At 57.6% G+C, this 14346-nt stretch overlaps 1 protein-coding gene across 10 annotated transcripts in view; it reads left to right on the top strand.

Moving 5' to 3' along the window:
- RTEL1 (regulator of telomere elongation helicase 1) overlaps positions 1-14346 on the top strand; it is a 31610-nt gene that overhangs the window by 5607 nt on the left and 11657 nt on the right. For 7 of the 10 annotated variants that reach the window (XM_049650426.1, XM_049650424.1, XM_049650427.1 and 4 more), the window contains exons 7-14: positions 1652-1727; positions 2590-2674; positions 3224-3289; positions 4360-4600; positions 11839-11877; positions 11945-12023; positions 12619-12716; positions 13302-13357. In XM_049650426.1, coding sequence (XP_049506383.1) covers positions 1652-1727; positions 2590-2674; positions 3224-3289; positions 4360-4600; positions 11839-11877; positions 11945-12023; positions 12619-12716; positions 13302-13357 — 740 coding nt within the window. Of the gene's footprint in view, positions 1-1187; positions 1479-1651; positions 1728-2589; positions 2675-3223; positions 3290-4359; positions 4601-11838; positions 11878-11944; positions 12024-12618; positions 12717-13301; positions 13358-14346 lie in introns of those variants that run through there. The other 3 variants (XM_049650428.1, XM_049650433.1, XM_049650432.1) reach the window with 2 other exon arrangements.

Genomic DNA, 14346 nt, shown 5'->3' with positions numbered 1-14346 from the left:
CACCGTCCCCCCTGCACCGTCCACACCTGCACTGTCTTCCCCTGCACTGTTCCCCCTGCACTGTCCCCCCTGCAATGTCCACACCTGTACTGTCCCCCCCCTGCACCATCTCCACCTGCAGTATCCCTTACCTTGTCTGGTGGGTGCTGGAGCAGGGATGGGTCAGGAGTCCAGAGGTGGGTGGTGGGAGCTGCGGGGCACTTTCAGCCCAAAGCGGAGTCAATGCTGGAGCTGGCGTGTGCTGGTCCTCTGGGCTGCAGACCCCCCCCCCCACCCCGATCTCCCCGGCCCTGCACGGCAGAGTGTGGGTGCCGTCCCATCTGCCCTGCTGGCTCCAGCCTCCATCGGTCTTCCCCTGATCCCCAGCCTCCGCGTTTTGCTCTGGTTCTTGCCGCACGCCCTGTCCGAGGTCCATGTCTCAGCCTCCTCTGCCCTGCCGTGGGACGTGAGGGGGCATTCCCAGAAGCTGCCCAGCTCTGGGGAGAGTGAGCAGAGACTGCAGGAGGGGTCTGAGAGGGGGAGAGGCACGTGTAGGAGGAAGAGAGGTGCAGAGCCGGAGTGCTGCCTGGCCTGCATCTGGGGAAGCAGGCGAAGGGCCCTGCTGGCCGCCCGCAGCACCTGCGTGCCGGGGTCCGCGCTGGCTGGGACCCCTTCACAACCCACACCCCTGCCCCAGGAAGGTGTCCGGGCTCCGGGCTGGCCTGCTACAGAGCCTGTGGTTGGCTGCTCTGTTGCTATGGCGGTGCCAGCTTGCAGCTTCTCTCCCTGCTGTCCCTGGGGCCATTTTGGGGTTGGGTCACTGTGTTCCGGCTTCTGCAGTGGACTGGGCCTGGTACCTGCCACAGTGGGGCCGGGAGCCAGGAGCCCAGTTCCACAGGAGGCTGCCCTGGGGCCCTCGGGTGTTTTTTAGAGGAGAGCCCTGGTCCTGCCAGCCTGGGCGAGGGCTCCCGAGCGGCCGGGTTAAAGCAGCTCCCCAGAGGGTTCCTGGGGCCCTGGGAAGGTCCTGTGCCCCTTCTGGAGCACCTTTCTGCCCTGGGCCACCTGGACAGCCAGCAGGGTGTGGTGCTTATGGGCTGCTATCCCGAGGGAGGGGCCCTGGGTCTGTCAGGTGGGTTCTGCCTCGGGGCGCCCCATCCTTCCTGTCTGCCCTGCCTCTGCTCTGTGCTTCCTGCACTGTTGACGTTTGGGGGTGGGGGCGGGGAGAGAAAGCAACTTGGTGCCAGACTGAAGCCTACTAGTAAGACAGATGCCCCCAGGGCACGGCCTCGAAAGTGTCTGGGATGGTGGTGACCGGCTGTGGGGCTGTGCACCCCCTCCAGCCCCGTAACCCCCAAGTTCCCAGGGGTCCCCTCTCCTATTTATCAGTCTCAGGCCAGCAGCCACCTTCTGAGGTACAGGGCAGGGCTCCCTAAGGATCGCTTAAGGTCTGGGGTCCTTCCCAGGTGACCCTCAGGCTCACAGGGCAGGAGTTCTCTCTGGTGAGTCCCTGGCGGGGGGGGGGGGTGCCCCCGTCTTGCCCTGAGGGAGAGTCTTGGGGTGGCCGTGGCCACTGCTCACTATGTGGGAGCCGTGCTGTTCTGGGCGTCCCTCTGGGGTCTGCGGGGACTCAGTGGGCCTGAGGGCACGTCTTTACTCCTGCCTCTTTCCCCAGAGAAGAGCCTGGAGCAGGAGCTGACTACCTCCATCCTGGACATTGAAGACCTGGTCAAAAGTGGGAACAAGCACAAGTAAGACCCCTCCCAGCCAGGCAGCAGCCACCGCGTCCTCCGGGCGGGTTCTGGCAGGACACCATGAGCCGTGGTCCTCGTTGCCTCGACTGGTCATAAAGCTAACAGTTGCTCAGTGTGAAAAACGGAAGCGTCTCTGAGGAGCACAGGCAGGGAAGCCGTCACCGCCGTGCTGACGGGCAGCTCTGGCCTCCTGGAGGACGCACTGTGGCTTCCAGCAGCCGGTGGGCAGTGCACCTGCCCTCCCCACTTGGCCCGTTCCCACAGAACATGCTTGCCTCTCTGCTGTATGTATCAGCCTCTTACGGCTTCAGGGCTCCAAGTTGTGCTAAGATGGGGTTCAGCGTTTTCTTTCTGACTGCCTCAGCTCTGTACCCAGGAATAGCATTGGGGTTTTTGTTTATGTAGAAATTTATTATTTTTTTTTTTTTTTGCTTTAAATTTTTTTTAACACACATTCACTTATTTTTGAGAGGGCGTAAGCAGGGGAGGGACAGAGGGCGAGAGACACAGAATCCAAAGCAGGCTCCAGGCTCTGAGCTGTCAGCACAGAGCCCGATGCGGGGCTTGAACCCACGAACCACAAGATCGTAACTTGAGCCAAAGTCGGACGCTTAACCGACTGAGCCACCCAGGCGCCCCTGTTTATGTGGAATTTTCAATCGGTGACCCAGTCGAAGTCCCTGGTCAAAGGCACAGGTGTGAGTTGTGGGCCCTCCCACCGTCCCCAGGCTCCGGCTCCTGTCTGGGCCCCGTGCAGCACGAGGGCTCCTTCCTCACGCCTGCCCCGCAGCAGGAGCCCCTCCAGAGACCCGGTCCCCCCTCTGTGGTGCTCACGGCGCCACCTCCCTGCTCCCCACAGGCTGTGCCCGTACTACCTGTCTCGGAACCTGAAGCAGCAGGCTGACATCATCTTCATGCCGTACAACTACTTGTTGGACGCCAAGGTGAGCCGTCTGCTCGCGTGGCTGCCGAGTGCTGACGTCAGCGGGTGTCCCTGGCCTCACAGGGGCCGGCGGGGCCTTTGCTCGTTCAGTTCCTGAGACTAGGCCCTTCCTCAGGGCAGCAGGCGGGTGTGGCTACAGTAGCCGCGGTGCTCGCGTCTGTCAAAACCCAACCACACACTTAAAACGGGCACTTTGTTTATGGAAACGTCAGCTGCAGTGGAGACACAGACGTTCTAGTCCTAGACCCCACCCACGTCACCCCGTCCCACCCCGAGGGAACGCTAGGCCGAGCCCCGCTTTGCGCCTTCTCCGTACCTCGGCTGTGTGGCGAGCGCGGTGTGGGGTCGCGTACCTGCTCCCTCGTGCCGTGTGTGTCGCCGGAAGGGCCACCTGAAGTCCAGCTCAGCGGGGGGTGGGTGGAATGGAGGGGACTGCCCGCGGCTCCGGCGGTGCGGTGGTGACGCTTGGGGAGGAGGGGGAGGGCCGGCCCACCCCTGCCTGCCTCGTGCTTCTTGGCTCCAGCCCTGCGTCCTTCCCCTCTTGGTGCAGAGCCGCCGGGCGCACAGCATTGACCTGAAGGGGACGGTTGTGATTTTCGACGAAGCTCACAATGTGGTGAGTAGTTGGGTGGCCGTTGGCCACACCTCTCCTTTGCCGCCTTCCTGCGGAGAGCAGCGCAGACCTTTCCGAGCCCCAGGCGAGGCACACCGGCCGGCCCCGTGGCCCACTTCCACCTGGAATCCCCCCCAGCACCCCCCTCCCGTCTGTTTTGTTCTCTTTGTCTCTCGGTGGACGCCTGGCCTGATGCTCCCCGTTGGTGGCCATAACCAGACTCGGCTCAAAGAGGCCACCTCCTGGCCCTTCTCTCTCACCTGCACCCTGCCTCACACGTTCCTGTGACCCCCGCTCAGGGCCTGTGTTTCCAGGAATGGCTGGCCTTGGCCAGGGCACTGGAGGAAGGCCACTTGGGTGCTCTGGAGCCTTGCGTCCTGGGACAGTGGTGGCCACTCTCAAGCTTCTGCTTGGTTCCAGGCGTTGTTATGGGGGACGATAGGTCCAGTGGGCCGGATAGAACTTTTGAGGAAAACCAGGAATGTATATTTAAAAAAAATTTTTTTTTAATGTTTATTTATTTCTGAGACAGAGCATGAGTTGGGGAGGGGCAGAGAGAGAGGGAGACACAGAATCCAAAGCAGGCTCCAGGCTCCAAGCTGTTAGCACAGAGCCCGACATGGGGTTAGAACCCACGAACCGTGAGATCATGACCTGAGCCAAAGTCGGTCATTCAACCGACTGAGCCACCCAGGCGCCCCTCTCTATTTTTTTTTTAAGTTTATTTTGTTTTAGTGATCTCTACACCAAATTTGGGGCTTCAACTCACAATCCTCAGATCAGGAGTCGCATGCTCTTCTGACTAAGCCAGCCAGGTGCCCCCAGAAATCTATATTCTAATGGGAAATTTTCTGCTGACGAAGTTTCAGACACTCGTGTGGTTGGATGGCCATCTTTGGACCAGTTTGTGACCTGGCCTTAGAGACCGTGGAGGGGGGACTTGGGCGGGGGGGGGGGGGGGGGGGGGGGGGGGGGGGGGGGGCTCTGCTTCCTGTACCCTCATCCGCACCTTGGCTTCCTGGACCCCCGAGTCCCTGCCCCGTTTGGCTGTAGCGTGTCTGCTGGTCTTTCAGGAAAAGATGTGTGAGGAGTCGGCATCCTTCGACCTGACCCCCCATGACGTGGCTTCTGGACTGGACGCCATAGACCAGGTCTTGGAGGAGCAGACCAAGGTGGCACAGCAGGGCGAGTTCCACTTGGACTTCAGTGCGGACTCTGCCGCCTCAGGTGAGTTTGCAGGTGGGAGACGAGAGACGAGACGGGCTGCCCGGTGGTCTCCGGTCCCAGCGCCTTCTTCAGTCGTCTGGGGACAAGGTGAACTGCTTTTTTCTTCAGCGTTTTACATTTGAGAGCGAGAGAGAGGGAGAGCCGGAGCAGGGGAGGGGCAGAGGGACAGAGATGAATCGGAAGCAGGCTCCAGGCTCCAAGCTGTCAGCACAGAGCCTGATGTGGGGCTTGAACCTGTGAGCAGTGAGATCCTGACCTGAGCCAAAGTCGGACGCCTAACTGACTGGGCCCCCAGGCGCCCCAAGATGAATTATGCTAGGAGGGTCTTGGGGCTTCACGGAGCAGGGGGTGGGTGCCCGCTGACCGTTCCCTCATTCTCTGAAGACCTTTCCACAGTTTCCCAGCGGTACGGACTCCACTGTATAAAAATGAAAACTGCACGTGTTAACTGTGAAGTACGTCATTTATCAAAGACCCGCTAGCGTTACTCGTATGAGGCTCACTCTCCTCACAGTCCCCTCCCGGTGTTTTCCTGAACACGAGGGTAATTGTGCTGGACGTGCACGTGTGTGGTGGCCACGGTTAGTTTGCGTGGATCCGCTCCGCGGCCTCTGTCAGCGGCTGACAAGGTCACAGCAGGACCGCTCTGCCGTAGGCACCTCCCCTGCCTGGTTGCTAGAGGTTTGGGACGTTTGCGCTCTGCACGGCGGCGTCTCCAGAGGCTTTGCTGCGTCCTGCCGTCGGGCTCGGGGTGCCGGCGGGGGCAGCTGGAGCTTCCTCTCTGCGACCGGAGACTGAACAGTCTCCAGAGGGAGCAGAGGCCCCCCTCCGGGCTCCATGCGCCCTTCTTGCCCAGGGCACCAGCGTCTGCCCTCTCGGTCAGGTCTCCGCTGGCTCGCCCACAGCCCCGCGCCGATGGACGGAGGGTTCGTAAGCGGCGCTCGTGTGGTTGGCACAGAAGTTCTCAAATGTTTTGGTTTGGACCTTTATGTTCTTAACGCTTTACTGAATTCTGGGCGCCTGGGTGGTTCAGTCAGTGAGGTGTCTGACTCACGGTTCATGAGTTTGAGCCCCGCATCGGTCTCTGTGCTGACAGTGCACAGTCTGCTTGGGATTCTCTCTCTCCCTCTCTCTCTGCCCCTCTCTGACTCACGCGCACACTCCCTCCCAAAATAAGTAAATGAAAACTTGAACCTAAAAAAGTTAAAGTTAAGAAGAAACCTTACTGATTCGTCTTCCCGTGAGTTATGTTTATTGATGATTACTATATTAGAAATGGAAACTAAACGAACGGAAACTAAACAGGTCACAACGATGTATTTGTTCTTGTGAGTAACGAGCCATTACGCGTTACGTGAGGCTCCAGGGCTCCCGCAACAACATGCCATAAGCTGGGCGACCTGGAACAACAGGACCCCCCTCTCCCCGCCCCCGCCCTGGGGCCCGAGTCTGAGGCCCGCACGTCGGCTCCACACGTCGGCTCCTGAGGCGTCTGGGGCGTCTGTCCAGCCTCCAGCCTCCGTTGCGTCTTCACGCGGGTTTCTCTCCCGTGTGTCTGTGTCCAAATGTCCCTCTTCTTGTAAGGACACCGTTCACGGAAGTAGGACCCACCGTCGTGCACAGTGACCTCATCTTAACTTGATCATATCTGCAAACACCCTGTTTCCAAATACGGTCACACTCACAGAGACCAAGGGTTAGAAATTGAACAGATCTTTTTATAGAACGTGGTTCAGTCTGTGGCATGTTAACACAAATAATGTTTTGTTTCCCTTCCTTCCTTTCTTTTCTTTCTTTATCTCTCTCCGCTCCCCTCCCTCTTCCTTCCTTCCTTCCTTTCTTTTGAGAGAGAGACAGAGACAGAGACAGAGACAGAGAGCACGAGCAGGGGAGGGGCAGAGAGAGAGGGAGACACAATCCGAAGCAGGCTCCGAGCTGTCAGCACAGAGCCCAAGGCGGGGCTCGAACCCAGGAACTGTGCGTGAGATCATGACATGAGCCAAAATTGGACGCTTAACCAACTGAGCCACCCAGATGCCCCAAGAATGTTTTTCTTAAAAAACGACTGTATTTTAAAAATCGAAAGAGTGGCATTGTGTTACGGTTAAAAAGATCTGTTTAATAATCTGGCTTTGTCGAAGGTAGCTGGGCCGTAACTTTCTGCTTTTGCTCTGATGCGGTGCCACCCATCACGTGCTGCGTTCGTTTCCCGCTGCTGCTGTAGGTTGTGCCGGCGACGCCGGGCGACACAGATGTATCGTCTTCTAGGTCTCCCAAGTCCGTCCAGGCCGGTCCGTCCGAGGGGAAAGGCAAACTGTGTGTCATGCTGAGGGGTGGCGTTGTCATGACGACAGGTGCGGCCCTGCAGGCCCCCTGAGCTGGTCTCGGGCTCCAGGTCCCTGAGCCTCACAGGAGCTTGTCTGCCCCCATGGAGCCCTGCCCGTTTGTACCCGTTTCACATATTCCCTTCATCAGAACTGCTGAATCAGAGCTGTGTTCAACGCCCGAATGCACGCGTGTTTGAGTGAACAGCTACGTGTTTCTCTGCAAGGACACCTAGAAGTGGATTATCTGGATGGGTGGTCTTATGTTTTTCTTAAACCTTGTTATCTTGAGATTTTTATTTTCAAGTCCTGTGTCCTCTCAGAACTCTCTAAAGCGCAGTGACTTTGTCATAGTGTCTCAGTGTCCGCCATGTGACGTGCCCCCTCAACATGTGGTTTCAGACTTCTCTGCGTCCGCGGCTGCGTCCGCGGAAGTGTCCTGGCCTGCCGTACTCAGCTCTTGTCGTGGGCTCCGGTTTTCTTCTTCGGGGACGCGTTCAGAGCCTCCTCTGCCTCAAGGTCTTTCCTGTGTCTTTCCTGACTTGTAAAAAATTGCCCCCTTTCTCCTTCTGTTTCTCTGAAGTCGCCGTGGCAGGCATCCACTTTGGTTTTCCTTCCGATTTAGTCTTCGTTTTTAAAATCATCTTTTGTTTTTCTCCTGTTTCTATTTGAGTTCTGTGGACGGATGATCTCTTTTTGTGCGTCCTTCCCGATACTCTGGATCTCAGCGTTTGTTTCCCAAGAACAAGGACACTCTCGTGTGGCCTTGGTCTGATCGGGAGACCAACGTCGATGGTGCACTCTTGCCAAGAATTTGTCCAGCCGTCCTCACTGTAGCCTGAGACACAACCAGAGGAAATGTCGTGGTCTGGGAGCCACGCCGTGGCCGTGTCTCTGTGGCCTGAGAGCTGTGGTCTGGACAGATGTCCTCTTCTGTGGCCTAGATACCTGTGAAGAGAAAGGTTAGTTACGTTGGACGCCCTGCACTTGGGACGTGTGAGATGTGCCCTCGTGACTCCGTTCAGGACCGCCCACAAGTGCCGTGCCCTCGGGCTTGTATCACAGACGAGGCTCGGCACGTCTGTGTGTGCATTGTTGGTGACGCCAACTTTGATCACTCGGTAAGTGACGACTGCCGGATTTTCCTGCTATGAAGTTTCTGCTCTTCCATTTGTAATTTCTAAGTAATCTGTGCCGTCCGTTCGCGATTCGTCTCTGAAGTAACGATTACCGTAACGTTTGCAAAATGACGTGTCTTCTTACCCCTGGATGCCGCTCATTTCTGAATTGGAATTTCCCCGCATGGAAGACTTTGCTCCTCTGCGCGGCAGGGCAGCGTCCTTCCCATGCGTGCGGGGTCGCGGGCTCACGCACGCGCTCCAGTCTGTCTGACACCGCGCGTCTCATCCTCGCTTTCTCCCCGTCTTCCCAACCATTTTGTCTTGTTTTTATTTATTTGTTTAAGTAATTTCGACACCCAGTGTGGGGCTCAAACTCAGGACCCTGAGGTCAAGAGTCGCCAGCCGGGAGCCCCGATCCATCCTTTTTATGTATTTATTTATTTTTAATCGTATTTTTTATTTTTTAAAATTTACATCCAAGTTAGTTAGCATCTAGTGCAACAGTGATTTCAGGAGTAGATTCCTTAGTGCCTCTGACCCATTTAGCCCATCCCCCCTCCCACACCCCCTCCAGTAACCCTCAGTTTGTTCTCCATATTTGTGAGTCTCTTCTGTTTTGTCCCCCTCCCTGTTTCTATATTATTTTTGTTTCCCTCCCTTATGTTCATCTGTTTTTTTTGTCTTAAAGTCCTCATGTGAGTGAAGTCATATATTTTTATCTTTCTCTGACTGACTGATTTTGCTTAGCATAATACCCTCCAGTTCCATCCATGTAGTTGCAAATGGCAAGATTTCATTCTTTTTGATCGCTGACTAATACTCCATTGTATATATACATCACGTCTTCTTTATCCATTCATCCATCGATGGACATTCGGGCTCTTTCCATACTTTGGCTATTGTTGATAGTGCTGCTATAAACATGGGGGCTTTTTTTTTTTTTAGAATTTTTTTTTTATGTTCGTTTATTTTTGAGAGCGAGCAAGTTGGGGAGGGGCTGAGAAAGAGGGGGGACAGAGGAGTCGCTGCAGGCTCCAAGCTGTCAGCACAGAGCCCAATGCGGGGCCCTAATTCACAAACTGTGAGATCATGACCTGAGCTGAAGGCAGACGCTTAACCGATGGAGCCACCCAGGTGCCCCCCCCCCCCCATCCTTTCTTTGATAGTGGAAAAAGCTGACTTCTGTTTTTCCCAATAGTCCACTTACTTGTTTTATCCTGGAATACCCAGACGGTTGTTTCTAAACAGCTCACGCATCCGTGATAACGGCAGGCTTCCTCGCCAGAGCCGAACACTCGCTCGTACCCGTTCTGTCGTCGGCCCAGGTGTGCAGCCCACATGCTGTGCCCTGGTGCTCGGCTGTGCCTGCAGCTCCACTGTCGTTTCATCATCATCTCCGCTTCCTTTGCTCTCCTTTAGATTTCACTTCTTACGCGTTTTTCTCCCTCTGTTGATTTTATCGCTCCTTTGCTATTTCTTGAGCATTTGAAATGTTAACGTGGGTCCAGAAGTCATCGTCTGCTCGAGAAGTGTCTTGTCAGTCTCTGGTTTATTCTGTTTTGGGCTTTATTTCCCCCACGAAAGCAGCAGATACAAGCGTGTGTTGCTGCCTCCCTCTTCTCCCCTGCACGCAGGGCCGTGTGCTCCTTGGAGACGCGTGTTTGCACCTTACTGCTTTCGTTCCTAGCATGCCCTGCCAAGGCCTCCCCTTGCAGAGGCTCCCTCCTCCTCGGCTGCCTGAGTCCCCTGTGGACGTCCCATGTCCGTCTGTATGGCATCTAGGCTGTTCCCAACACCCCCGATCACAAACGGCGCCGTGAGGGCAACATGGCACATGCACTTCGGGGTCAGCTCCAGGATCCGGGGCTGCTATCGACAGGGAAGCATGCTGTTGGGCTGTTGAACCCTGGGCCCCTCATCACTGGTGGCAGGGGACCGTTTGCACTCCCACCGGCAGTGGGCAGAGGTCTGCGTCCCCACAGCCTTGCCCACAGAATGCGACGTTGGGCCTTTTCATCCTGCCGGTCTAATAGACCGGGCCGCGGTGTGCTGTTCGTTTGCTTTCCTTCCGGGAGTGAAATTGAAGGCTTTTTCAGTTGTTTCAGGAATGTGGATTTTGTTCTGGGAAGGGCTGTGCTGTGGGTGTGGAGTGGCTGATATCTTTAGTCTTCATGTGATGTCCTTGTTCTGTCCCGGAAAACCACGTGACACCAGCCCCCCCCCACCCCCCCCCCCAGACAGCTCTCGTCTGTGAGTTTCTCAGACTTTCCTTGAGTTTGAAAAACCTTGACAGTCGGGAGGAAGGTTGATAAGGCCTTTTGCAGCGTGTGCCCTAATCAGATGCGTCTGATGTTTCTCTCAGGGCTGTGCTGGGGCTCCCGGGCTTGGGAGAGTGCCCTTCTTGTCCCGTCCCGCCAGCTGTGTGTGACTTAGGACCCTCGGCCGGGACCGCCAGGCGAGCCCCTTTGTGTGCGGGGCCTCTTTGCAGCCCCTGGTTTCTTCTCCTTTCCACCCCGTCCTCCCTGGAAGGAGGCCGCTCAGCACAGCCCACACCTGGGGCCCGTTCCCCTCGGTGTCCCTCTCTGGGACTGCACACAGGCCCATGGTCTCAAGTGATGCCAGCTGGGGTGCCCAGTGGGCTTAGTCAGAAGAGCGTGTGACGCTTCATCTCGGGGTTGTGAGTTTGAGCCCCACATGGGGTGTAGAGATTTTTGTGAATAAATAAAACCTTAGGAAAAAAGACGCCAACTAACAAGCACAAAAAAAGATAAATTGGACATCATTGAAATTAAAAACTTAAAAAAGAATTTTTTTAAGTTTATTTTGAGAGAGAGAGATGGGGAGGCGCAGGGAGAGGGGGAGAGAGAGAATCCCAAGCAGGCCCCACACTGTCAGCGCAGAGCCCGATGTGGGGCTCGAACTCATGAAGCCATGAGGTCACGACCTGAGCCGAAATCGAGAGTCAGGTGCTTAACCAACTGAGCCCCCCCAGATGCCCCTGGTGATATTGTTTTTATAGGAAAAGCAGAATAGATGCTTGTTTTTTTGTTTTCCTTTATTTTCCCAATTTTCATATTTGGGAGTTTATTCTCGACTGCTTATTGGTCCCTTGTCCCCCTCAGGAGAGTGGGGATTTTTTGTTTGTTGAAAAAAAATTTTTTTAATGTTTATTTATTCTTAGAGAGAGAGAATGAGCAGGGGAGGGGCAGAGAGAGGGAGACACAGAATCCAGAGCAGGATTCAGGCTCCGAGCTGTCAGAGCAGAGCCGGACGCGGGGCCCGAACTCCTGAACTGCAAGATCGTGGCCTGAGCCGAAGTTGGACACTCAACCAGCTGAGCCCCCCAGGCGCCCCTCAGGACAGCAGTTTTAATGTCATCAGTGGGTACTTGTGTTTCAACACGGTCTGCTCTAAGCCTCATCCTCCCTGAACTCAGGGTCCCATCTTTGGCCGTTAGCGTGGCCCCGCCAGGCCTTGAGGGAGACTGGGATATTCCTCACCTGTCCACGCTTTTCCCGTCCCTCATCTGGCTCCAGCCAAGTCTCCAAGCGGCCCTGGTTTCCTCTCGCGGGAGATCTGATCTCGCAAGAGCCACGATGCGGGCGCTGGGACACTTTGTAGCTGGGTCGTTGTCCTGGGCCTCCAGCGAGCATCCGAGTGTGTGTGTGCTCCCGTGTCCCTAGAGGTGAGACACCGCCAGCTCACACCGCTGCTTCTGGCCCGCGTTCGGGCTGCAAGGGTTCAGAGCCTGTTGGACTGGTCTGTGCGAACCTCCAGACCGCCACGACTTGGGGAAACTGGCAGGAATCCGGCCCGAATCCTGTCTCCGGGATGCGGTGCGTGGCGGTAGAAAGTGACTGTGCGTTTGCCGCTCTCCCAGGGCTGCGCATGGAGTTGGAAGACCTCGCCAAGCTCAAGGGTGAGTGCTGCCCTCCCCCACTGCAGCGTGGCCGGGCGGGCTGCACCTGATGACCCCTTGCCCACAGTGATCCTGCTTCGCCTGGAGGGGGCCATCGATGCCATTGAGCTGCCGGGGGACCAGAGTGGTGTCACCAAGCCAGGGAGGTAAAGGACAGTGGGTGTGCCCAGTTCTCCTTACAGTGCCCAGCTGCCCTGGCCCCGGCCTCTCCCGCTCTGGCCCAGCCCTTGGGCGACAGCGCAGCCACCCTTCAGAGTGAGGAGCTTCTGTGCGCATCTTCCCGCCAGCCTCCTCTTCCGGCCGCCCGTAGGCCCGGATGGCTGGCCGGGGTGCGCAGGACTGTGGTCTTAGCAGCCCAGGGCACCTGGCTTTATTTCCTAAAGGCAGGTGAGGGATCGTGGCCTGGGGCCGGTTGTAGCTTGCCTCAGGGCACAATTGACAGCTGTGCTGGGATCCAGCCTCAGGTTCTCGAGGTGTGGAATGTTCTAGAATGTGCTGGAGCACTGCTGCCTGCCTTCTTCCTGAGCCCATCTGTCACACTGTGCTCAGAGCCTTGTGGGACTCCCACTTGCTTCCCAGCTGCTCCAGGCCCTTCGGCCTTCACGGCCCAGACGGCAGGGCTTACCTGCCTCCCAGAGCTGCCCTGTGGGGCCTTGCCTTTTCCTTCACACTCAGGGCTCTGAAGTTTGGCCTCCTCCCAGGAGGTGGCCCGGGCCCTGCCTGAGCCTCTGTCCTCTGCAGCTACATCTTTGAGCTGTTTGCCGAAGCCCAGATAACCTTTCAGACCAAAGGCTGCATCCTCGACTCCCTGGACCAGATCATCCAGCACCTGGCAGGACGTGAGTCCCCATTGGGCCCCGCGGCCACCTTGGCCCCCACACTGGCCTTGACTCAGGACTGTAGCCTGCTGCACCCCTAGGCAGGAACGTTGCCCCCAGGTCCCCCTTTCTGCCTGGGGTGTTGAAGCCTCGCTGCCGTTCAACGGGCATGTGTTTTGTAAAGCACGTTCCCTGGTCAGCCCCGGAGGGGAAGAGTGGTGAGGCACCTGCTAGGCGACTGAGCCACGGGTCCCGCCAGCCTCTCCCCTGAGCCCCCCGCATCCTGTGTCCACCCAGAGGCTGCACCGTGGGCCCACTTCTGCTGGGTGGGGCCTTGCTCTCATCTCAGACGGTCACTTTGCTGTGCTCCTGGGCCCTGGGGTGGCCCAGCAGCCTCAGCCTTACTTGAGCACAGAGCCTGTTCTCATCCCACCGACCCCCCGGAGACGTTCTGGCAGCAGTGTGGGAACTGCCCCCACCCCCGCAAGGGCGCACCCCACACCAACACTGGGTTGAGGCCAAGCTTGCTTGTGGCTCCTGAGGGCGGAGGGTCCAGGGCCTCCCCTGGCAGAGGTGCGGGATGGCCAGCGTCTGCTGCTCCCACAGGTATGGGGCCGTTCACCAACACAGCGGGGCTGCAGAAGCTCTCAGACATCATCCAGGTAGGGTGGGCTTATGGCGAAGGTACGGCGTCTCCTTTCCTGATGGGGATCGAGGGGAGCCTCCTTCTCCCAGGTTTGGGGCAAGGCCAAGGCGCCCACGCCACATGCTTCGAATCAACACCTGAAGCGTGTCTCCTCTTACCTGGGGGTGCGCTGCGAGGCCTTAGGGGAGCGGGCCGTGCTTGGCTGCTCTGGGCAGTCAGGTCCAGGGTGGGTTCCCCGGGTGCCAGGGGGCGTGGGGGCCTGGCGGGGTCCCCTGGGTTTCGGGCAGGCTTAGTGGCCACACCGTCCGCTCTCACCTTTCTCAAGTAATTTCTTGAAGCAGCTTTTCAGAGGTAAGTCAAAGCATGAGTCCATACAGAGTGAGAGGCCATCGACTCTGTCTACCCAGCCCCGTTGTCTGGCCACTGGGCCAGCCCACCCAGAGAGGCATTCAGACACTAGGGGTGAGTGCGTTTGGGCAATGCCTGTGAGCCCAGGTGGGGCCCATGGGGCTGGCGTTCAGAGTCGGCAGGCGCGGCCAGCATGTTCTCTGGGCCAGACTGGCCTCTGGCCTCTGGGATCCACTTTGGGGTGAGGGCAGCCCCTCCTGGCGCATGCAAACCCCACCTTTCCCTAGCCAGGCCACCAGTGGGGACATCGCACACCTCAGGGCCTGTGGACACGGCCGCCTCCTGCCCCCCAGGGTGCTGTCCTGTGTCCAGCTAGCCGTCTTTGGGTCTGGCTGAGCCACTTCTCAGCTCAAGTGGACGAGCCAGGGTCTGTTTCCCTCAGTCGAGTGGCTGCCGGGCCAGCTGTCGAGGACCATCCCTTTCTGAAGAAAAGGACCCTATGACGAGGGCCTCGCTAGCCCTTTCTTAAGAGGACTCTTGGTGCTAGTGGTCCTTGCCGAAACAAGACACAGGAGGCTCTGTGCTCTGTGGTGCTTCTTCACACCTGCATGGCCAGGCGGGGGAGGTCCGACTGGGGTTGGGGGAGGCCAGGCGGGG

Source organism: Panthera uncia, assembly GCF_023721935.1.
Source record: "Panthera uncia isolate 11264 chromosome A3 unlocalized genomic scaffold, Puncia_PCG_1.0 HiC_scaffold_11, whole genome shotgun sequence".
Taxonomy (NCBI): domain Eukaryota; kingdom Metazoa; phylum Chordata; class Mammalia; order Carnivora; family Felidae; genus Panthera; species Panthera uncia.
This window is presented reverse-complemented; position numbering and strand designations above follow the sequence as displayed.